General features: G+C 36.4%; 1 protein-coding gene across 1 annotated transcript in view; it reads left to right on the forward strand.

The window, feature by feature from the left end:
• The window catches only part of HDAC9 (histone deacetylase 9), a 794698-nt gene that overhangs the window by 504532 nt on the left and 266262 nt on the right, over positions 1-23904 (forward strand). Inside the window, exons 13-14 of the mRNA XM_023544374.2 lie at positions 504-681; positions 17708-17841. Coding sequence (XP_023400142.2) covers positions 504-681; positions 17708-17841 — 312 coding nt within the window. The remainder of the gene's footprint in view (positions 1-503; positions 682-17707; positions 17842-23904) is intronic.

A 23904-nucleotide genomic window follows, 5' to 3' on the forward strand; every position in this document is an offset into this window, starting at 1 on the left:
CAAGGTCTCAACACATGCCCATTTAATTCATAATTTTTAGAGGCTCCATAAATTTCATTAAGAATATTACTGAAATAAATTTACAATAGAATTTTTGGAATTAGCCTCATTGGCAGTTTGAAGGCAAATAAATTGTTCTCCCACTTGGTGTTGCAACGGTTCTGGGGTTGTATTCAAAACGTTGATATCAAGATGCGAAATGAGTCTAAGTCGATGTTACTCTTGAGGTTAAAGGTCTATTTCTTTCAATCAGTTCAAACTGACAGGCCTCCTGCCATCACCTTCTCCTTAGCCAGACAGACAGGCCTGGCCTTCAGTGTGAAAACATCTGTTGAATGGATTTATTGACTAGGTCTTGTTTTTTCTCTCCCTTTCTCTATTTTTTTTTCTTTTTCCTTCACACCGTTTATTATGTCTCTGACCTGATGAACTTAATTTGTTGACATGTCTCCCTCAATTCTGGTCTCACGTTTCTTTCTACTGTGCTGTTTTCTTGGCAACAGCCCTTCCTGGAGCCCCAGCATGCACATGCGCTCTCCGTGCTCCAAGCTCCGCTGGCTGTGGTTGGCATGGATGGATTAGACAAACATCGTCTTGTCTCCAGGACCCACTCCTCCCCTGCTGCCTCCATTTTACCTCACCCAGCAACGGACCGCCCCCTCAAGCCTGGTTCTGCAACTGGTAGGAATCCCTAAAGACTTCTCCCCTTAATAGGCAGGCTAAATGCGCTGTTCTCGTAGGATTAGCCGATTTAAATGCTCTGAATAACTCCAATAACAAAACGCTCTGTTTTAACCCAAAGCAACACAAGTTTTATGAGGTTATATTGGCCACAAGACAAACAGCACATCTGATAAATCTTGGGCTTAGTATTAATAGCCTCATAAATTGTTATCATTCAAGGGCCTGGAAAATACATCAACAGGTGCATGGGCCGCTTTTTTTGCGGGGCGGGGGGGAATCCTATAACATTCTTTAGCAGTGTTCCTCAATCTCTTCCCTTCTAGAAGCTTGGCCACTAGGGAATTTATGATTCTGAGCGTTCTCATTTGACTCTAAAGAGTGTCCCCCACCCGCGTTGTTTTGTTTGTTTCATTGTTTTCTCTGAGTTCCAAGGCAAACAAAAGACGAAGGTAAACCGTGCTTGATTCTCCATAAGCTAGTTTCATTTCCATTTTTTATGGTACCTGCGGATGGGCTTTTTGGCCAACCTCTTCCTTTGCCTACAGCTGTGTTGATATTTCAAAACTTGCCTACAAAGGAAAACAAGCCAAATAATTCCAACACTACAGGAAAGTCAGGTCTAAAACACCCAAAAAAGGAGTGTTAGTCCATCTGCAGAGGAACCATGCTGTAAATATATGTGTGGATAAATGTTCTTTTTTATCTGCTGGACCCCGTTCTTGTTCCATTCTCTGAAACTGTGGCTGATCAAATGAAAGATACTGTACCCCTAAGGGATTTTATAACTTGGATGCAGCAAGGGGAGAATTCTTATGTACCTTTCCCCACAGGCTCTCACAGGTTATCTGATTTATTTTTAAATCAATTTTGAGGATTCAGAGCTTGTTTTTGTGGCTTCTATGACTTCATGCAGCCCTTTCTGCTTGGAAAAGTTAAAATACCCTTTTTCTGAAATCATGTTCATAAACATTGATATCATCTTTCTTTTTTAAATTAGTGCATGAAATGACCAAGTTATTTAACTTCGCTAGGCATCTTTAATAAGTAGGCATCATAGTGGCTACTTTTAATAATGTGCTATACCATAAACCAACATTCCCTACTAGGAGCTACTGGTTGCGTATATTTCTTTCACCACATTAGGCCCTGCCTGTGATCTGTCTACCTCCTATAGCATAGAGAACCTGTCCCAGTACCCGAGGTGACCCAGGACTGCAGCCCAGTGTCAGGGAAGCTGCTGGATCAGGCATACTTGGTGTTATCCTTGTGTCTTCACGGAGTTTTTGCTCAAAACCAGATATGTGATGTAAAGGACTACATTGTGTAGGTTGTAAGAGCATTAGCTTTTAAGAAGTACTTACTTTTCAATTCTTTTCCCTGAAAGTGTCTCTTATTCAGTCATAACCTGTCAGAGAACCCACAGTGACAGCCATTCTTTCATAATACCAGTTCCATTCACTCAAAATAATTTTTTAAATTACAAAGTGAGCTTAATTTTAAAATTTTGTGTCAATGCTCCCGTTCTCATGTTGGCTGCTGTCTACTTCTATGCTGTTTACTATTGTAATAAGGAGCCCTGATGGTGCAGCGGCTCTAACCCAAAGGTTGGCAGTTCAACCCCACCCAGCCACACCACTGTATGGGAGGAACAGCTAGCGATCTGCTCCTGTAAAGATAACAGACTAGGAAACCCTAGCGGGCAGTTCTAGAAAACCCTATGGATCAGTTCTTCTGTGTCATATGGAGTCACTATGAGTCAAAACAGACTTGAAGGTACCGAACAGCAACACTAGTGAAATCCTACAGATAGAGTTTCTTTTCTTGGTTAGAAGGGGTGTCCCTTTGTTCATATACTGTATTTTCTTTAATTTTCATATGTTATTTAGATACCAATGAAAGAAAATCACTAAATATTGGAGAGCCCTAAAAGTCTGAGAAAATGGTGTTGCCAAATCAACAGGTTTTGTAGCCCTTAGGAAAAAACCAGATAGAAGAGTGGACTGCAAATCTAACAATATAAACATGACATAAATGTAACATAATCACCCACACTGAAGATGGAGTCATTTCAAATAATTGGTTTCTTTCTCATGATGCCATCATTCTTGTATTGATTTACCAGAGAATGTATTTGAAAGAGAAACAGGAAAATGAACAGGGAATTTTTTTTTATATTTAATGAATTTGGTGAGAACAAATGCTTAATAATAGAAGATTATGTAAATTTACTTTTAAAATTACAGGATTTTATACCTAATAGACATTTGATTTTAGCTGAATCAAGAAATGTTAATTGCATAGTAAACCCTTACAAATTCACTAGTTTAAATTTGAATTTACTGAAAGTGAAAGTCATTTTATAATTATTGTTCTGGCTAATCCTGTTGATGTTCAGGGTTATATACCTGAGTAGAGAAAAACACGCTTACTGTTTTATTTGAATGTAAAAGTACTGCATCCTAAGACTTAAATTCATATAAGAAAAAGTTCAGTGAAGTCTTTAAAAATCCTACAAAGTATGTACTTTGTATATATCTGTTAATCACCTCTCTACTGATTTTAGATTAAAAAAATATATATTTAGCTGGCAAATTTTCATTTAGCGCTATCCCAAATCCAAAGAAAATTAAATACGCTGTCTTGGCTCTGCTCCTCCACATCTAGCTCTGGCTTTATCCCAAACTTGAATTTCCCCTGTAGCCTGCACCATTTTATAATCGCATGATCTCAAAATGCACTTTAGTGGTCCCAATAATCTCGATGATCTCTAAGGCTTTCATTTCTAGCCTATCTGAATTGATATATTTTTAAACATTAAACTCCTTTCTTTTGACTTTTAAAAAACATTTATTAGTTACAAATACGTTTTAGAAAAGTCAAAAGTGACATTGAAGGCAAAGCTCACATAATTTTGAAGGTACACCTTTCAAACCTTCACAGTCCATGTGGGCCCTCAGCTGCCAACCGGAGTAGCCATCTCCCCCTCTCCCCCACCCTTGTTTGTAAAGACCAAAAAAAAAAATGTTCCAAGGGAAAAAGTGTAGTCTGATTTGCGTTGGTTGTTGAAAGATGTCTTCATACCATATCCTGTGAGGACTTCAGCAGACTCAGACACAGAGACTAACGTGTAGCCACTACGTGATGGCCTCACAGAGAGACTGGAAGACGGTATTTCTAGGATGGACAAGAGGAACATATGTCCCTGCAGATGTTGAGGTGATAAAGAAGAAAGTGTGTTGTAGGGCTAGGTTGCCACATATTCAAATAAATTTTATGTTATACATGAACATGAGTAGTAATATTCATTTTCAGAGGTGTGTTTTCTTTCTATTTCTAATCAAGACATGGTGTTTATATGAAGTTTTGATGACGCAGGAAAAGACAATGTGTTCACTACCTCTGCTAATGTCATCTCTTCTATTCAAGAGATGGGACCTGCCCATGGCTTACAAGAGGACATTCACAGTAGATAAAAGTGTGCCAGCTTGTACCAAATGGTGTTCATCGCAGCAAAAATTTAATAGCAAAATATCTGCTTGACTTTATCTTCCTCACGACCCAGCACAAGCTAAGTTCATTTCCCAACACTGGATTGCTCTGCATAATTCACCTTTTTAACATGATCCTGTTAGACAGAGTCTAATATAAAATAGAATCACAGTGCTCAAGCTAAACCAAAATTTGTGCAAAAGTTATTTAATAAATAATTTATTTAAATGGATTTTAAAAATTGATGTTTGGTAGCTAGCACAACATGATGGAATGTAAAATGCATTTGAATATTTCAGTCTGAGAAAAGCAACACTGAGCTTTTTTTCTCTATTTTAGAAATCAAAGATGTTTTACCAAGCAAAGGCAAACTCTATAGGACCCTTCAGATTTCAGTTTATATGTTATTTGCTTCAGGAAGCCTTCTTTGGCTGACTAAATTAAAATTGTATCAACCTATTTTGTTCCCTCTCAACAGACTGGATTATTCTCTGCAAAAAATATAATTATTTATTTAATTTTGGAATTGTGTCCTAATGGGCTGTCCATGAGGTAAGGGCCTGTATTTATGTCCTCTCTCTGACCTTAACATATAAGTACATGATCAGTACTTGGAAGGTGCTTAATGTATAGTTTTGTACAGTGAACAAATGAATCAAATAAATGTACATATGAATGAAATGAGATTAAGTAGACATGGGTTGCATGAAATTATACCAAAAAAATATCAGTAGTACCTTAAGTGAAATGTTGGGGAAACCTTTCTGTTTTTGTTCCTTACAAAATAGGTAAATGTACATGAAGACAATTTGGTAAATCTAGAAAACTATAAAGAAAAATCACTATTATTCTGTCACTCACAGGTAACCACAATTAAAATCTGGACACATTTATTTTCAGTATTTTTTTTCCTTTTCTTATGGGCATAATGGAGCCCTGGTGGTACAGTGATTAAGAACTTAACTGCTAACCAAAAGGTCAGCATGTTCGAATCCAGCAGCTGCTCCTTGGAAACCCTGTGGGGCAGTTTTACTGTTTTACAGGGTTGCTGTGACTCAGAAGTGACTGGAAGGCAATAGGTTTGGTTTTCTTTAATAGGGTAGCTATGTGTTGGAATCGACTCGATGGCATTCAGTTTGGTTTTGGTTTGCTTTATGGGCTTAATAATACCTATTAATCTGGAATCATTATGTATATTTTACCCTGTTTTATCTTACTTTGTCAGTTAATGCTATGTAATAAATATTTTCCTATTCAATAAATAATCTTTGAAAACATTCAGTAGAGATTAAGGAATAATAATTATTAATTTATTTTAAATTGTAAAAGCATTGGACATATATGAATTATGCCATTCTTTAACAGCATAAAGAAAAGTTGTATATGTGTGTTTGTGTGTGTGTGTACTTTAATACCTTCCAGAGTAACATCTGTTTACAGCCTTAATCAGAATGGAGAGATGAATTTCCTCTGGGCAGAAAAGTGTTTTAAAACTGCTGTCCTCAAATATCTGGGCTTGAAGTTTCTTCTGAAAAACTCCTCCCGAAGTAGCTTATCTAATTCTCACTGAGAATGACAAAAATAGTTCTTTTTTTTTATTTAGGAGAATAACTCAATTTGATAACGTGCAAATTCTTTCAGAGCCAAATTTTGACCCCATCGGTATATCCAAAACATAGTCAGGATTTTGCCCTAATCTAAAACGAAACAAAATGAAATAAAATTCTCTTAAAGAGAAATTTATGCAATAATTCTGAAAAGCCAAACCCTATTCTTTTGACATTTTGCATAAACTTTAAAGTGAATATAGACTCTGCATTTTTGATTCGTATATTTCTCTACTTTTATTCTAAAATGTTTTAACTACCATAGATGAAAATTAAAACAGAATAATTCACCCATTCTTCTATTTTAATGACACAATTTACTTTATAATGAAAAATTCCAAGCACACACAATAGAAAATAGTATTATAAACCCTCATCTACCCATCACCCTGACATAATAAATTTAATACTTTGCCTATTTGTTTCATATCCTTTAATTTTTTTTCTTTATAGTGGGTTTGCTCTAGTTAAGGAGCCCTCATGGCACAGTGGTTAAAGCAATTGATTGCTAACCAAAAAGTTAGCAGTTCAAAACCACCAGCGGCTCTGTAGGGTACGATGTGGCATTCTGCTTTGGTAGAAATTTATGGCCTTGGAAATAACACAGGGTCACTGTGGTCAGAATTGACTTGATGGCAGTGGGTTTGGTTTGGATTTTGGTTTGTTCTAATTAGAAGCCAAAGAAGATCCCTATATTCAGTTTCACTGTCAGATCTCTTGGTCTTTTTAAATCTAGTGTGGTTTCTCTTCCCTTCCCTCTGGCCCCACCCCATGCTGCCATGACTTGCTGAAGGAATGGTGTCAGTTACTAATGGAATATCTCCATTCTGGATTAGTCTGCTTCCCAGTGGTGTCCTTTAGCTTGTTTCTCTATCCCTTGTATTTCTTGTCACCGAGAAGTTAGTTTTAAAGAACTTATTAGATTTCTGTTCAATTTTTTTACCGTTATTGTGACAGTACTTCATATTGCATCACCATGATGACAGGTTGTCTTACTTTTAGTCATGTTAAGATTGATCTGTGGGTTCAGATGGTGACAGTCTGATCCCTCCATTGTAAAGTACCTCATCAATAGTTCATCTAATGGTCTTACCCATAGATAATTTTTGCCTGAATGAATTATTTCATTAGAGGTTTCAAAATGGTGATTCTCTGTCATTCCTTCTACTTATTGCTCTTGGTTATAAATATTATTGTATAGATATTTTATACAAAATTCAATAAAAAAATGTTTAAAAAATGCCTCATAAGCCCTCATCCCAAGATAATTTTATGAACATTATGTATGTACATATACATATAGATATATATGTGTATTTACACATACCTGTATATATATATTTTAAATTTGCATCATATTGAATATACAGGACTTTGTGGGTTTTATGTTTGCTTATAAATAAAAAACTTGATTTTTAAAAACTACATTATATTTTATAGCTAATATGACAGCACTGGGTTTTTTTCTGGGATGCTTGGTCCCACTTCTGTTATCTGTTATTATGCCTTCTATTTTTAAATGCTTCCAAAGCCATTCAATTTCTATTTTATCTTTAGTTATATGAATTAAGAACAATTTTCTCTATTAATTTGGAAATACACATATTAGTTAAAATTTAAGACTAACTCTTAACTTTAAATATTTCAGAAACAATTTAGTACTGTCTCTTTCTGCAAACTAGAAAGGAAACACTGCCATTCATTTCTACCTTTTTCTTTCTAAAACCTGATGATTCCAGTTTCACTTAATAGGTGTGATGGGCCCATAGGAAGAGAAAAAAATTCTGAATATAACATTTTAATTGTGACTGCCTGTGATAGAATAATGGGTGAGTCTCCGTTATAGTTTTCTAGTTTTACCAAATTGCCTTCAATGACATTGTATCATTTTTTTAAGTGTATCAATTTTTGTAATTTCCAAAAATATAAATGTTAGTTCACCATCTAGAATTTTACACATGAATTATATTGGCTAAATTAATATTTTATTGAATATTTTCTCCATTAGGACTAACTTTGGACATGTCACCTAAGCAGAATTATTTAGGATTAATTTTGAGATTTACTGACTACAATTCTCTGAAAATTCTGTTGCATTACAACTCACCCGTTCTTGAAATCATAATTTTTATACATAGGTCATTTAGCCAGAGTGTGTATTGAAGAAATTTTCAAAAAGGTTGTGTATGTTTTTTTTTTTCATACCTGAGAATGTTATCCTGTTACCTTCATACATGAATATATGAATTATTACTTTTTTGGGAGCACAGATTTTTGTCTGAAATGCCTGGAAATGTGGACAAAGGCTCAAGTGGTTTAGCACTGAAGAGGAGAATTCGGAGGCCATATTGACACGTGTTCTGTAATGAGGGGGATTTTGTAATCTTTTCTGGAGCCAAATAGGGAATTTGATTTATCTTGTTTATTTAAAAAATAAATTATCTTTATGAAGAGCCTTTTCAGTTTCATACTCATACACTTGTTTGTTTCTACATAAGGAAAAAAATACCTTCAATTATTCTTGTTATTCAGTTAGTCTTATTTCCTCCCCAGAGGCAACTACAACTTCTTCTGCTCTCTATTTTCTGATGTCCATATTTTTATCTCCTCTTGTTGTGTACCTCTCAGTCCCTGGGCTTCTGAAAATTGTATTCAATGACACTGATCTAATTTTCTGACATATAAATTCCTTTAAATATCTCTTGCCTCTAATCCAGATTGTAATTTTGCTACTGTTTATTTTGTTTCTTTGCAATCCCTATTTATCTTATCCAGCTCTCTTTTTATTTGTACCATTGTCTTTTTATTTTATCTTAATATGTCCTTTTAGCTTTTGTTCCTGTTTTATACGCCTAAAACCTTTTTGATCTCCTGTTAAGGATACCAGAAGTTTTCTAAAATCTTATTTGGGTCCCAATAGAAAATCATGGAGTCCCTGGGTATTGCAAATATTTAATGTGCTCGGCTGATAACTGAGAGGTTGGGGGTTTGAGTATACCCAGAGGCAATTCAGAAGAAAGGCTTGGTGAGCTGGTTCTGAAAAATCAGCTATTGAAAACCTTGTGGAGCACAGTTCTACTCTGATACACATGGGGTCAAATGAGTTAGAACTGACTTGATAGCAACTTTTTTTTTTTCCATAGTAAATCATATTCCTCAAGTTGCCTTTTCCTAAGTAGTCAGAATAAATTTTTTTCTCCTCTTTCCTCTGTTTTTCACTCATTCTTGAAGATAGAGAAATCTTTCCATGTATTTTGCCAGCAAGTATGCAGTTAATTGTTTTTGGCTTCACCTTCTGCCAGTTTACATACCAGTAGAATCTTCTTCATTGTGTAGTTGGATGGCAACACTTAATCCAATCCCTAGGCTCTGGCAGATTTGCATACAGTGTTAGTTGGAAGGCTTAAGGTGGAATTTCATCTGTTTCCTTTCTAACTGTCTGATACTCTGGTAACAGATCATTTACAGGAAAAAATAACTATAAATACAGTTAGTCCCCAACTTACAACGTATTCACATTACAACGAACCACATTTATGGCCGTCCATTTTTTTTTTTTCTGTATATCTTACCATTAGTAACATGTACTGCATACACTGTTGCAGCATGTAATTTTATGATGTTATCATTCTCAGATGTTCACTGGCAGATGTTCAGTTTTATGATTTACTTTTCAAAACACCACTGTATTTTGAAATGAAAACTTAAAAAAAAAAAAAGAGGTATTTGACTTATATCAGAACTGACTTACAATGCAGTTGTCATAACAACCCCGACGTACGTCAGAGTTACCCTGTATTAGACAATACTTCTTATCTAGCGAGAGGCCCAATTTACTCATTTTTAGAAAAATAATTTTGGGACATTACATCATTTGTTTAATGGGCAAATGAAGTTTTACACATAAATAAAAAGTGCACAGTTTGGCTCTTTGATTTAAGGGTTTCTGTTAAAAGATATTATAAAAAAAGAATCCTGGTAATAGAATGTAAAGAGTATAGTAAAAGTGGAAAAAGGGGCAAGATCAAATTTATGGATCTATTACGCTTACGGGTAGACAGTATAACAGCAGCTGTATAGTTCTGATTTGGAGGCCGTTAGGAGTGACCCTTGCCTCGAAATAGCCCCTTCTGTTTTAGTAACTCTATCATTTGAAGGTTTTTTTTTTTTTAAGAGACCTTCTCTGGCCTCCTACTCCCATATTTATTTTTTTCCTTGCTTGCAAGACAGTTTTGTTTTGTTTTTAACATGCCATGTAACTGTATTTACACCTGCCTCACCTCTACTACTAGGTCATATGTTAAGTGTAATAAGATGAAGCTGATACCTGGAACATAGTGAACATTCATGAATCTTCAACAACTGTCTACTGAATCTGCATATTTCATGGGAGATCCTGTGTCATTTGTATTTATATCATGGCTGGTCAGCCCCTTGATTTTACAAAGTGTTTGATAAATGTTATTAAGCAAATATCTTAAGAAGGCATGAGACCTCAGGCAGCTACCAGAGATTCAATATAAAGTTGAATGTTAGGAATCAGGATCAGAAATTTCAGGTCTGAAGGTTCTAGACTCAACTTCCTTGATAGACCAGGTGGATTTAGCCTAACAGTGTCCTACAAGATTGAGTATAAACCTAGAAATATGAATGGATTCTGTCACTAAATAAGAACTCCGTATAATGATTAATAAAGGAGGTCCTGGGTGATACAAGCATTTAAGTTACTAGCTGAAAGGTTAGCAATTTGAACCCACCTAAAGGCGCCTCAGAAGACAGGCTTGGTAATCTGCTCCCAGAAGGTCACATCCTTGAAAACCCCATGGAGCAGTTCTGCTCTGCACAAGTGGGGTTTCCGTGAGTCGGCATTGACTCAGTGGCAACTAACAACAAAACAATGATTAATAAAAGGGGTAACCACTACAGTAGGGGAGGTATATACATTATATCATTTAATAAAACTGAAAATCAGAGAAATAAATAGAAGTACAAAGACTAAGCTTGTCTAAGGACACATATGAAAAATTGTAGGACCTTAAAAAAAAAAAAAACTATCAGGATAGAAAATGCTGGCAAGGAATTAATGGAGAGAGAGATTGATCCATTGGCTTATATTGCAAGTGGTAAGCAGTGCGGCAGAAAGTCAAACCAAAGTAGAATTCCACATGAATCCCAGAGAGAAGGACAGTCTTATTTCTCACCCTATAAGTTTTTGTTTCTGGAAAGAAAGAAAGGAATGGAGATGAAGGATGAGGTTAAAGTTTCACCTTGCCTTCTACCTGTTAACACCTCATTGATACATCATTTAGATGAGTCAGTGGAGGTTTGGGGTTCCAGAATTTATTTATTTCTCCGTAAATTCAAAAGACTTTCCAAGAGTTCCTGGACTTTGTATTATAATCTCCAGATACCTGACTACAATTTCTCACTACTATAACCCATATCACAATATTTTTTTTGGTAGGTAGTGGTTTATGGGGAAAATGTTATCTATGGAGGTGAGGCTAGATATGTCAAGAGATGAAATAGTGAAAAAGTTAATTAATGAATAGAATCTTCACTCTTCAAGAAAATGTTTTTAAAACGAGGCAGATACTATACTATTTGTTTCTATATTGTTGTTATAGATCTTTCATTTTACACAGTATGAAATTGTGGTTGAAAAATGTTAAATTTTCCTGTTATACAATAACAACTCATAAATCCTTGATAAATCTGAATCGTGAAGGCATTTCTTTTATGCCTTTCTTCATGTTTTCATTTTGGATTTATTTAAAGATATTTATTTATCTCCTCTTTGTCCAAAATGACATGTAGAATTATAGAGCCAAGTAAAATAAATGCCTGTACTAGATGCACTTGAAAACTGGTGGAAATATAAGACATATAAAAGGTGGAACGTTAAGGAAGTTGTTGTTAGGTGCCGTTGAGTCGGTTCTGACTCGTAGAGACGCTGTGCACAACAGAACGAAACACTGCCCGGTCCTGCACTATCCTCGTAATCATTGTTATTCTTGAGCTCATTTTTGTGGCCACTGTGCCAGTCCATCTCCTTGAGGTTCTTCCTCTTTTTCGTTGACCTCCTACTTTACCCAGCATGATGTCTTTCTCCAGGGACTGATCCTTCCTGATAACATGCCCAGAGTATGTGAGATGATGTCTTGCCATCCTTGCTTCTAAGGCGCATTCTGCGTGTACTTTTTCCAAGACAGATTTATTCATTCTTTTGCCAGTCTATAGTATATTCAATATTCTTTGCCAACACTATCGCCGAAAGGCATCAATTCTTCAGTCTTCCTTATTCATTGTCCAGCTTTTGCATGCATATGAGGCAATTGAAAACATCGTGGCTTGGGTCATGCACACCTTAGTCTTCAAGGTGACGTCTTTGCTTTTCAGCACTGTAAAGAGGTCTTTTGCAGCAGATTTGCATAGTGCAATGTGTCTTTTGATTTCTTGACTTCTGCTTCCATGGGTGTTGATTGTGGATCCAAGTAAACCCAAATCCTTGACAAGTTCAATCTGTCCTCTGTTTATCATGATGTTGCTTATTGGTCCGGTTGTGAAGATTTTTGTTTTCTTTATGTTGAAGTGTAATCCATACTGAAGGCTGTAGACTTTGATCTTCATCAGTAAGTTCTTCAAGTCCTGTTCACTTTCAGCAAGCTAGGTTGTGTCATCTGCATAACACAGGTTATTAATGAGTCTTCCTCCAATCATAATGCTCCATTCTTCTTCATGTAGCCCAGCTTCTCAGGTTATTTGCTCAGCATACTGATTGAATAAGTATGGTGAAAGGATACAAGCCTAATGCATACCTTTCCTGACTTTAAACCACTCAGTATCCCCTCGTTCTATTCAAAAGACTGCCTGTTGATCTATGTACACGTCCCTCATAAGCACAATGAAGTGTTCTGGAATTCCCATTCTTCGCAATGTTATCCATAATTTGTTATAATCCACACAGTCGAATGCTTTAGCATAGTCAATAAAACACAGGTAAACATCTTTCTGGTATTCTCTGCTTGCAGCCAAGATCCATCTAACCTCACCAGTGTTATCCCTTGTTCCATGTCCTCTTCTGAATCCGTCTTGAATTTCTGGCAGTTCCCTGTCAATGTACTGCTGCAAACACTTTTGAATGATCATCAGCAAAATTTTACTTGTGTGTAATATTAATGATATTGTTTGATAGCCTGCATTCAGTTAAGAAAGTAAGACCTCAAAAATCAGATGGCCAAGGAATTTTCCCTCACTAGGCTGATTAAGAAGGCTTTATAATGGAAATATTGGACCTAGTTCTAGAATTCGTTCATTTGTTTGTTTTTCATTCATTTAATAAACAATATTTTTAAGGTATGCCAGGCACATTTCCAGGCATTGGGAGATCAGTGTTAAACAACGCAAGTGTAGCCTGTGCTTTCATAGATTTTACCATTGCAGTGGTTAAGTGCTCGGCTGCAAACTGAAAGGTTGATGGATGGAACCCATGAGTGGCTCAGCAGAAGAAAAGACCTGGCGATTAGCTCCCGTAAAGATTACAGCCTAGGAAACCCTGTGGGACAGTTCTTCCCTGCCTATAGGTTTGCTGTCAGTGAGAATCAACTCATTAACACACAACAACAAGAATACCGTCTATTGAGGAAAACTGATATTTAACAAAATTACATGAGAATTATATAATTGAGATAAATGCTCTGAAGGTTATCTAAAGGGTAATATAAGCAAATAGTAGGAGAGCTGATTTAGAGATCTTAGGATATGCTTTGTTGAGAAAGTAACATGAAAACCGAGCCTTAAAGAATGTGTAGGAATTATTCAGAGGAGGGATGGAGTTCTGGGCGGCAGAAAGGAAGAATTTCTGGCTTATATGGAGCAACATGAATGAATATCCCAAGACCAGAAAGATGGTGTCCCTTTTCAGGAATGGAAGGAAGGCCTTTGTGGGAGAAATAGAGATCAAGAGAGGCAAGGTTGCAAGATGACATTGTAGAGATAAGGAGGAGCCTGTGCTTCAAGAATTTCAATGTTGTTGGTGAAGTGACAGTTGGATTTTTAAGCAAAATTGTTGCTATTGTATGGCAAATGGATTAGAGTTAAAGTCAGATGACCAGTTAGGAAGATATCTCAGGAATCTAGAACCAAGACAGTATTACCTTTGATTGTTTCTGGTTTTGGAGATGGAGAGAAGTGGGTAATTCAAGAACTACTTTGGTGGAAAGATAGGTAGTACTCTTTGGTTCATTGGAGAGGGCATGTCTGAAGGACACTAAGTTTTCTGGCATGAGCAATGGTTGATCATGACGCTCTTTTCTGAAATGGTAAACATTTTGGGCAGTTTCGGGCTGTAAATTCAAATTAAAGGCTTTTTCAGTTTATAAAAACCATGAGACATCTGTCTTAGTTATCTAGTGTGCAATAACAGAAATAGCACAATGGATGGCTAGAGCAAACAAGTTTATTTTCTCACAGTGTAGGAAGCTAGAAGTCTGAATTCAGCATCAGCTCTAGGAAAGGCTTTCTCTCTCTGTAGGCTCTGGAGGAAGGTTCTTGTCTCCTTAGCTTCTGCTTCCCAGTTCCTTGGAAATCTCCATGTGTCTGGGTATCTATCTTACCCCATCTCTTCTTGTTAGCTTGCATTTAATCTCTTTTATGTCTCATTGACTCAAAATACACCCTACACTAATCCTTCCTCTTTAACATATCAAAGACAACCCATTCCCAAATGAGATCATAATCATGGGCATAGAGGCTAGGATTTACAACACATATTTTTGGGGGGACACAATTGAATCTATAACATTCCACCCTTTGGCCCCCCCAAAATTCATGTTTGCCACATGCAAAACACATTCAGCCATCACATCATCCCAAAAGTCTTACATCAATTCCAAGTCCAAAATATCTTCTGAATCATCTAAATAAAAAAAAAAAAAAAATGGGTGTGAAGTGAGGCATAGTCTATCCTGTGGAAAAATTCCTCTTCATCTGCGAACCTGTGAAATCTAGAATACAAATTATTTGCTTCCAAAGTATAATGGTGAAACAAGCATGAGGTAGACGTTTCCATTACAAATGGGAGAAATTGGAGGGAAAGAAAGGGTAACAGGCACTAAGCAAGTTCAAAACCCTGCAGAACAAACTACATTAGCTCTCAATCCTTGAAAATAATCTTCTGTAAGACCATCTGGTCAATGGCCCTGACCTCCAGACTCCGGGTGTTGGCCACACCCTTTGAATTCTGTATGGTATCTCCTCACCTTTGAAGCCATCTGGAATGGCAACTCTGCTCCCTTGGCATTAGGCAGTCCCATTCTCCTATTCCATCTGAGTGGCACCACCACCCTTTAAGCCGCAGCAGGCCCTGTTCTTCTGCCCTTTAGGCTTGGCAGTCCTGCCCTCTCAGCTTGGGGTGGCATCCCCATCCCCCAGCAGAATTTAACAGCAACCTCACACTCCAGAACCAAGTTGGCAAAGACCCAACTCTTTGATACCTAGAGGCTGTGGCCCCACCCTTTTAGATCCAGTAGACCATAGCCCCACCCTTTGAAACTTAGAAGGTCCTGCTTCCCGTGCTCCTGCTGTAACAGAAATACTGCAAGTGGATGGCTTTAACAAACAGAATTTTATTTTCTCACAGTTTAGGAAGCTGAAAGTCTGAATTCAGAGCCCTGGCTCTAGGGGAAGGCTTTCTCTCTGTAGGCCCTGGAGGAAGGTCCTTGTCTCTTTCACTTCTGCTTTCTGGTTCCTTGGAGATCTCCATATGTCTTGGCATCTATCTTACCCCATCTCTACTTGCTAGCTTGCATTTAATCTCTTTTATATCTCAAAAAAGATTGATTCAAGATATACCGTACACTAATCCTTCCTCATTAATATAGCAAAGACAGTCTGTTCCCAAATGAAATTATAAACACAGGATAGAGGTTAAGATTTACAACACAAACCCAAGAGACAGAAAGGGGCACATGAACCAGAGACCTACATTATCCTGAGACCAGAAGAACTAGTTGGTGCCCGGCCACAATCGATGTCTGCCCTGCTAGGGAGCACAACAGACAACTCCGGAGGGAGCAGGAGGCCAATGGGATACAGACCCCAAATTCTCATAAAAAGACCATACCTAATGATATGAATGCGACTAGAGGAATCCCAGAGACAATGCTCCCCAGAACTTCTGATGGCACAGGACAGGAACCATCCCCGAAGACAACTCATCAGGCATGAAAAGGACTGGTCAGTAGGGGGGAGAGAGATGCTGATGAAGAGTGAGCCAATTAAATTAGGTGGACACTGGAGAGTGTGTTGGCAACTCTTAACTGGAGGGGGGATGGGAAGATAGAGAGAGAGGGAAGATGGCAAAATTGGCACGAAACGAGAGACTGAAAGGGCTGACTCAATAGGGGGAGAGCAAGTGGGAGAAGGGAGTAAGATGTATGTAAACCTACATGTGACAGACTGATTGGAATTGTAAATGTTCACTTAAAGCTTAATAAAAATTAATTTAAAAAAAAATTTCACAATGACACTGAAAAAAAAAAAAGATTTACAACACATATTTTTGGGGGACACAATTCAATCCATAACAACACCCCAGTAGAGATTTTGAGTGGGTAAGTGAATAGATAAGTGTGCAAATGTGCAGCTCAGAAGAGAGGTCAAGGCTAAGAATGAAAATGTGAGTGTCATGGGCATAGGGATGAATTTTGAAGCCATTTGAGTTTTAAGAATGGATTCTGTTTGGACCAATAATATATATTTTGTTAGACAAAATTTTACCACATGATTTCAAAGTGCATAGGTGATTCCTCTGCATGATTTTTTAAACTATAATGGAAGTAAAGGGAGAATAAAAGGGTTTAAACTAAACTCACTATACAACACAAATTGCTGGTACGTATCTGTTGCTGAATGGATATTTATTTTTCTTTATTCCTTATCATAGATTCTCCCCCTCCCCCCATGGAATTCTACGGTAATTTATTGAAAGAGATTTAATTAATTAAATAATTTCTTATGTCAGGCATGTTTTTCTCTTCAAGGGGTAGATTTGAGGGTGTAAATCTTTAAAATTTACCAGAGGTACAATTGTCAACTGAATTTTTGCTTAAAATGTTTTATTTTATAAACTCCTGATGTTTCGTTTCATCAAATTTTTATAGAATCATTCCCCTTGCAGAGTCTAAGCGAAACATAAAACGTACTAATTCAGGATAATTTAAAAACAAATTTTATTCATTAATTATCTGTGTAATTTTTTTTTTTTTTTTTTTTTTTTAGTAACAGTATACCAAATTATTCCTGGGCTTTTTAAAATAAGTATTTCAAAAATCCCATAATATATAAGATATACATCAATATTACTTGCATAATGGCATGTATTATGAGAAAAGCACAAATAAGTAAAGAAGAAATTCTTTTCACACAGCTTTGATGACAGAATAGACAGGCATTTGGAAAACCTCCAGTTTATAACAAGGATGTAAACCTCATCTAAAGTGAAACTAGAGTTACTCATGAAGTAAATTCAGGTTTTGAAGAGCCAGTTCATCTTGTGACTTTAAAGATAAAATTAAAACCTCTGTTGAATTACCTGTCTAAAAATACTTTGTAATAATTTAAAATACTGGTAAGATGACAGTTATTATTTTTTTTTATCTGAAGTTTCTTAAAGTGTCACCATCCTCATCACTTTACAGACTTACTAAGCTGAGTTCTGAGCACTGTTTTCACCATTTTTTTTTAATACATATTCAGATACATAGAACTAAGTAGCTCTTATGGCTCCAGAGAACTTGTTGATAGATATTATTTCTCTGTGCATAGAATTCATTTTTAAAAGATTAACTTTTTTTGAGTAATCATGTTTTCTAATTTGTCCCTTAAATCATTACTCAATCTTGTGTTGTGTTTTCTTTGTCTTGAAGGAATTGCCTATGACCCTCTGATGCTGAAACACCAGTGCATTTGTGGCAATTCCACCACCCACCCTGAGCACGCTGGACGAATTCAGAGCATCTGGTCACGGCTGCAAGAAACTGGGTTGCTAAATAAATGTGAGGTAATCCTGAATTGGCCACACTCTTCTTCTTACTTAAATAAATCATGTATAGAGGCCAAGATTCATTTGGGTCGTAGTACAGAAATGTTAACCATGTAGTACAAACATCATGATTAATGAACTGTCATAGAAACAAGTAGCACAGAACTTAGCACCTGACTCTGGGCTAGGCACACAGTAGGTGTTCACAGTTGATGGAATGAGCAGTTGGCTGATGTATGCCTGTTATGATTCCAGCATGTGTTTTGTACACATGATAGCATTTTTGTTTCCAAATGTGTATCATTTATTGTGCTAATCTTCTGGAAAAACTTTAACTAACCCAATGTAATTGTCATCTTTTTTTTGTTTGTTTTAAGCAACACTTTGATCTCAGATATATGCCAATTTTGCCTTACAGAAATGCATAGATTTAAAAGATCAACCATTGTCACACCAATAAAAGTCACTTCTTTTTAAGGGTGCAATTGATATTTTTATATTTTTTTGGTAGAAGTTTCAATACTTTAAGTGTTTCTTTAATTTCGGTAGAATCTTGATAAGTCGCATTTTTCATTAAGAAAAATCTATTTCATTAGGCTTTCATAGGTTAAAGGCAAACATGATATCAGTTCAGGAAGACTTCTATCATCACGTTTTCAAAATACGTAACCATCAGGAGCTGTTTGATTTAGTGGCTTTTAATGCTCATTTTTGCCTAAGATTAAGTAACATTCTGTATTTGATCTATAACCTTTTTAAAAGGAAAAAAATCCCCCATTATTTTCTCACATTAATTTAACATTTATTGATTAAGTACATTTTTTTTTTTAACTCGTTCTGTATTATGTGCCAGACACATTCCAGACACTCGAATTAAGGAATTTCACAAGACAGATTCTGTCCCTGACCACACACACTGACAATTTAACACGTTGCTATTTGGTTCCTGTATTGTTCCTCTTTGCAGATCAATAAAGGGAGTCCAGCATAGTTCTCACCTGTTCAGGAACGAAATTAAATCAATAATATTTTGACTCTGGTTACCTCATGAGGAAACTGATGCATCAAGATCATATTCAAGCCAGTATACTTCAATGAAAGCTAAGAGCAAGCTTTTGCATCTATACAGTTTGCATACACAAAGTCTAAGGTCAGGCTTTCAAAAGAGCTGATTATATAAGGGGTTCTATAGTTGCTATTGATTCACAAAAAATCTTTGAAAACCATCTATAGTACATTAATTTTTAGCGACTCAAGCTGTAGTCAGGAAAATTCCTGGTCGAAGCCAATTTTGTTTAAAATGCACTGGTAAAGATTTTTTTTAGTTGAAACAAATGCCAAAGCAGACAGAATGCTACTAAGGGCCAAGTGCTTTTGCATGAGTTATATCAGTTTGATCCTGCTTCTCTGAAAAGTGGTCAAATAACTTACTTTTGAAGATGCAGAGTCATTCATTCGGTGTATTCCTTTCTAAGGATAAATTATTTTCTTTATGAGTTTTCTCTTTAAAAAGTGAATAATGTATTTCATCTCATAGGGGAACTCAATTAATTGTTTTTCTTTAAATCAGAACGTTGATAATGTTTTATAAGGCACTCTGTACAGATTGCATCTCACAAGCTTTACTATATATTTGTAATAGAATTATCTAATGTATTTCATATTTAATGTTCTGCTTTCAATTAAATGTGTCTTTTACCTAGAAAACCCCAAAGTGAAGGAATTTGAGATAGAGTTCTCTCTCTAATTCTTTCATGAGTGAAAGCTTATTATTCATCTTTTGCCAGTGGCATGGCAGAACACTTTCATATTCCTTGGTTAATTTTAGAGTTATCTTTAAGGTTATCATGTTTTCGATAATGCAGTTTGGAGGCCAAACCCCTCTGTTTTCCACACAATTCTCTATGAAGTACATAAAGTAGACCAACAAGGAGATTTATTTCTGGTAGAGTGCTCTTAATGGACAAAATGCATTTATTCACGTGAATATTTTTGTCCCAGCTTTGTATCTGCTGTAGATATTTTCCTGCTTGTCATCCTTTCTGTATTTTTGCTAGCCAAGACGTTGCTTCTTATATTTTTCCACATTCAGTGCTTGTTAATGTCCTGGAGCAACTGGCCTGGTCCAACCAGTCAAATTGGGAATGGCTGATCACAGCCTTCGAAGACATTGCTAGATAGTGGGATTCCTAAAATCTGTCACTTTAAGGGGGACTGTTTGTGAACGCAGCAAAGTTCAGGAGTACATGGAATGTATTATGGTTCACACAGATCTTTCATTTTAAAAGTCTATTATCATGTATTTCCAGTCAGTCTTCTTTTTCAATTCCTCATCCATCTCCATCGCATCACTTTTAGTCCTATATTATTTGAGACCATGCAATTCAATTTCTGCAGCACTGATCAATGGGATACAGACACAGGGTGAAACAGCAGAAGCACTATGGGTCTGATGAGAATGTGTGAGGCTGCCTCCAGTCCACTGTTGTTGTTAGTTGCCGTTGAGTCAGTGCCGACTCATGGCGGCCCCATGTGTGCAGGGTAGAACTGCTCCATAAAGTTTTCAAGCCTGTGACCTTTGGAAGCAGATCACCAGGGTTCTTACAAAGCACCTCTGGGTGGGTTCAAGCCACCAACCTTTTGGCTAGTTTGTATATTTGCTAGGCTCTCTTCCAGCACTAACAGCGTATGAAATTAGAATGGCCAAGGAGTTGATTTGGAACATAAAGTTCTCTTTGGTTAAGAGTAGACAAGATGTTTAAGATATTTTAGTAAGCACACTGCTCTTAGGTAGTAAGCTATAATGTAAACTGGCCCTGCTTAATGGTCCTGATTGGCAGTCAGCGAAAACATCAGTCCTCATTACATTAGATTTACAGTGGTTACATGGCTCAACTTCTTTTGACATGATGTGGCACTTTTTTTTTTTTAATTGAGGCTGTTAGTAGTCCTTCAGGCCAATATCATTTAATTTTTCCCCTACTGAATCATTCATACATAGTTTAGTGATTCTGTTGAGAGGATAAAGCAAAACCAGCAGCCTTATTGTCACTGTGAGAAATTAATCTGGAAGGGTCATTCAGAGTCCTCTCTAGGAATGAGCTCTTTGATTAGGTAGCCAGGTTTCTAAAGTGTGTGCACTCCTGAGGAAAAGAATGTGCTCTTTTTGGCTTTAAAAAAATTGCAGAGATTGACCCATCATCTGTTAGAAATGCCTTTGCAGTTGTTTTTCCAGAAGTGCTCATGACTTGCAGCCCCACCAAACCACCCACAGACATTTGCTTGCTCTCACATTTGTTTTGAGAATAATAATGTTTTATAATGCTTTTGTTGGATTACACATTATGTGGAATTTGCATTGCCTCTTTGTGACTAATATTGGATAACCTTGTTTCACTTAATTCATAAGTAGGAACCTTAAGCAACATAAACTGCTGAAATGTTTAACTCTTTTTACGTAAGTGCCAACACCACGTAATTACAAAACAATTCTCGGACATAAAACCCAGCTACTGTTGCCCATTCTAGGACTTCTCAGCAGTCCCAATGAGAAAATTGAAGGTCGGTTCTAGTGTCACATCTTTAGATGCCAAGGACCTCAGAGGGAGCGTCTTCAGCACATTTTTCTTCATATTCATGTGCTTTTGTAAAACCTTTTGCAAATCTAAATAAAGACACACACTGCTCTGCGGAGAAACACTTACGTAATGTTGAGGTGTTCTGACACCAAAGCTGCAAAGCATTGGCTACAGCAAGTTAATGGAAATTCAATTAAACATTTGTTTTATAGAGTAATCTAACTAGGTGGCAGCACATAACAGCTTACTGTTTTGTTTAGCTTGCAAAATAAAAAAAAAAGTTTGTATGTGTTTTAGATTCTAACCACAAACCAGTAAGAAACTCAAAACGGGGAGTCCTATGAATTATCTCTGAAGGGTATGGCAGTGTTGGGGAAGCAGTATAAACAATCTAGATGTGATGAGCAAATCAAAGAACAGTATATCATTGCTCTGAGAGATATTTGGATATCACAGTAGAGTGGACCCAGGAAGATAAATGCATCGAAAATAATTGTGCAGCCTATGATCAGAATGAAGATGATTTATAGTTTTTTTTTTGGCTTTGTTTTTAATTGTTGCTAAAAAGGAAGAATTTATGTGGGAAATAACCAATACAAGAAATTATGAGAGGTTGCCCTTCTGAGTAGATCTGAAGGTGGTACAGGAAAGAAGAAAACAGAAGCATTAAAGTTTTCTAATAAAAATGAACAGTTCTGTATTTTCCATCCACCTAAAAATTGTAGTGCCTGAGTACCCCAAAATACTCTTGAGAGAAAATGTGTTTCATGTATGATTACTTCAGAAAAGCATTGTTTCAAATTAAGCCACTAAAAAGTTTATTTATAATTTTTAAAACAATAATTAGAGAGACTAAGTCACATAAAAATTATGAAAATGGAGTAGTTAAACTAAAATTTTTCTTTTAAAAAAAATTTTTTTTGATGAGCATAATAATTTGAAGTAAATAAGTTAATTTGGAGTAAAAAAGATATGTATAATACATATACTTCTTATCACCTCAGACCTTTAATATGGAATGGGATATGCTGTTTTTCTGAAATGCTTTTCAAATTACTCCATGTCATGAAATATTTTTAAATAAATTGTATTGACTGAATCAAGCAGTATTACATACAAGTGGAAGATACTTGTCATTTTGACGATAAAGTAGTTTGCTTTTATTCCCCAACCTCTCCCCTACCAACTGTTTATTTTAACTACCCCATAGTTCCAAATGTTGGTTGGTACAGTGTTAGTATCTTGAATTCACTTCCGATCAGGAAGAATGGACAGGTCCCTCTAACATGTGGTTCTTTACCTTGGCTGCCCACTAGAATCTGCTGGGAAGCTCTAAAGCATCTAGATATCCAGACTGTCCACAGCTAAAGTTCATTGGAAGCTCTGGCAGTAGGACCTAGGCATCAATATTTTTTAAACGTCCCCAGGTGATATTAAGGTGCAGTCAGTATTAAGAGCCACTGCAACATAAACTCAACTTCTTAATATAAGCTTAACGAGGTAGAGACAAATATATGAACGGAAACAAATACTTGGAGGTGGGGGAGTAAGAGCAGTAAACAGTTATCTTGGAAACAAAGGTGGCATTCATTCAGAAATGACATCTACTTTTTTTTAAAAAGTGTTCATTATTTTGAAGTTGCTACAGGCTAAGAGTATGAACTCTGAAAAATGCCCATACTTTTCAGTTATGATTGAACTTAGAAGAAATGGACTTCAAGAAACAATTGGAGTCCTTTCCAAAACTCTCACAGGCAGATCTCCTTCTTGCCTCAACTATATTATCACTGCAATTTTATATTTGATTGCCTAAGGCAAATTCACACATGAAAGTAAAGTGTAATTATTGAGTTTTGATTATGTATAATGTTATTTCACATAGAATCATATCATTTTAGGACTAAATGGGAGCTTTGAAGTAATCTAGGGAAATCTCTTTACTTTTTTAGGTGAAGAAACAAAGGCGCAGAGAGATACATCATAATAGGCACATTAAGGACAATAAGAGGCAGACCTAGAATTCAGGTCTTTTCTCTCCATGTAGCTGGTATCAAACCAAAAACCAAAAACTAAACCCAGTGCTGTCGTGTCGATTCCACTCATAGCAACCCTATAGGACAGAGTAGAACTGCCTCATAGAGTTTCCAAGGAATGCCTGACAGATTTGAACTGCTGACCCTTTGGTTAGCAGCCATAGCACTTAACCACTACGCCACCAGGGTTTCCATGTAGCCAGTAGGAAGGACCAAAGCCTGCTAGGCTGCCTGCCTGCTTGATTACCTCCTTTCTTCTTTTACTTTCCTTTCTTTATTAGTAAAATCCTAAGCAGACCGTGTTTTTGGATGATGAGGGTGATATGGAAAGAGAGAAGATGGTGGGGGGCCCTTGAAAACCATACTTTATATAACATAAAAAAAAGCATTTGGCTGCAGTATTTGAAATCTCCAGTAGGTGTGCTGGGGCATGAGCAATAAGACCAGGTTTTTGTGTTTGTTTTTAAGAG

This window comes from Loxodonta africana, chromosome 8 (genome assembly GCF_030014295.1).
Source record: "Loxodonta africana isolate mLoxAfr1 chromosome 8, mLoxAfr1.hap2, whole genome shotgun sequence".
In the NCBI taxonomy this organism is placed as follows: Eukaryota; Metazoa; Chordata; class Mammalia; order Proboscidea; family Elephantidae; genus Loxodonta; species Loxodonta africana.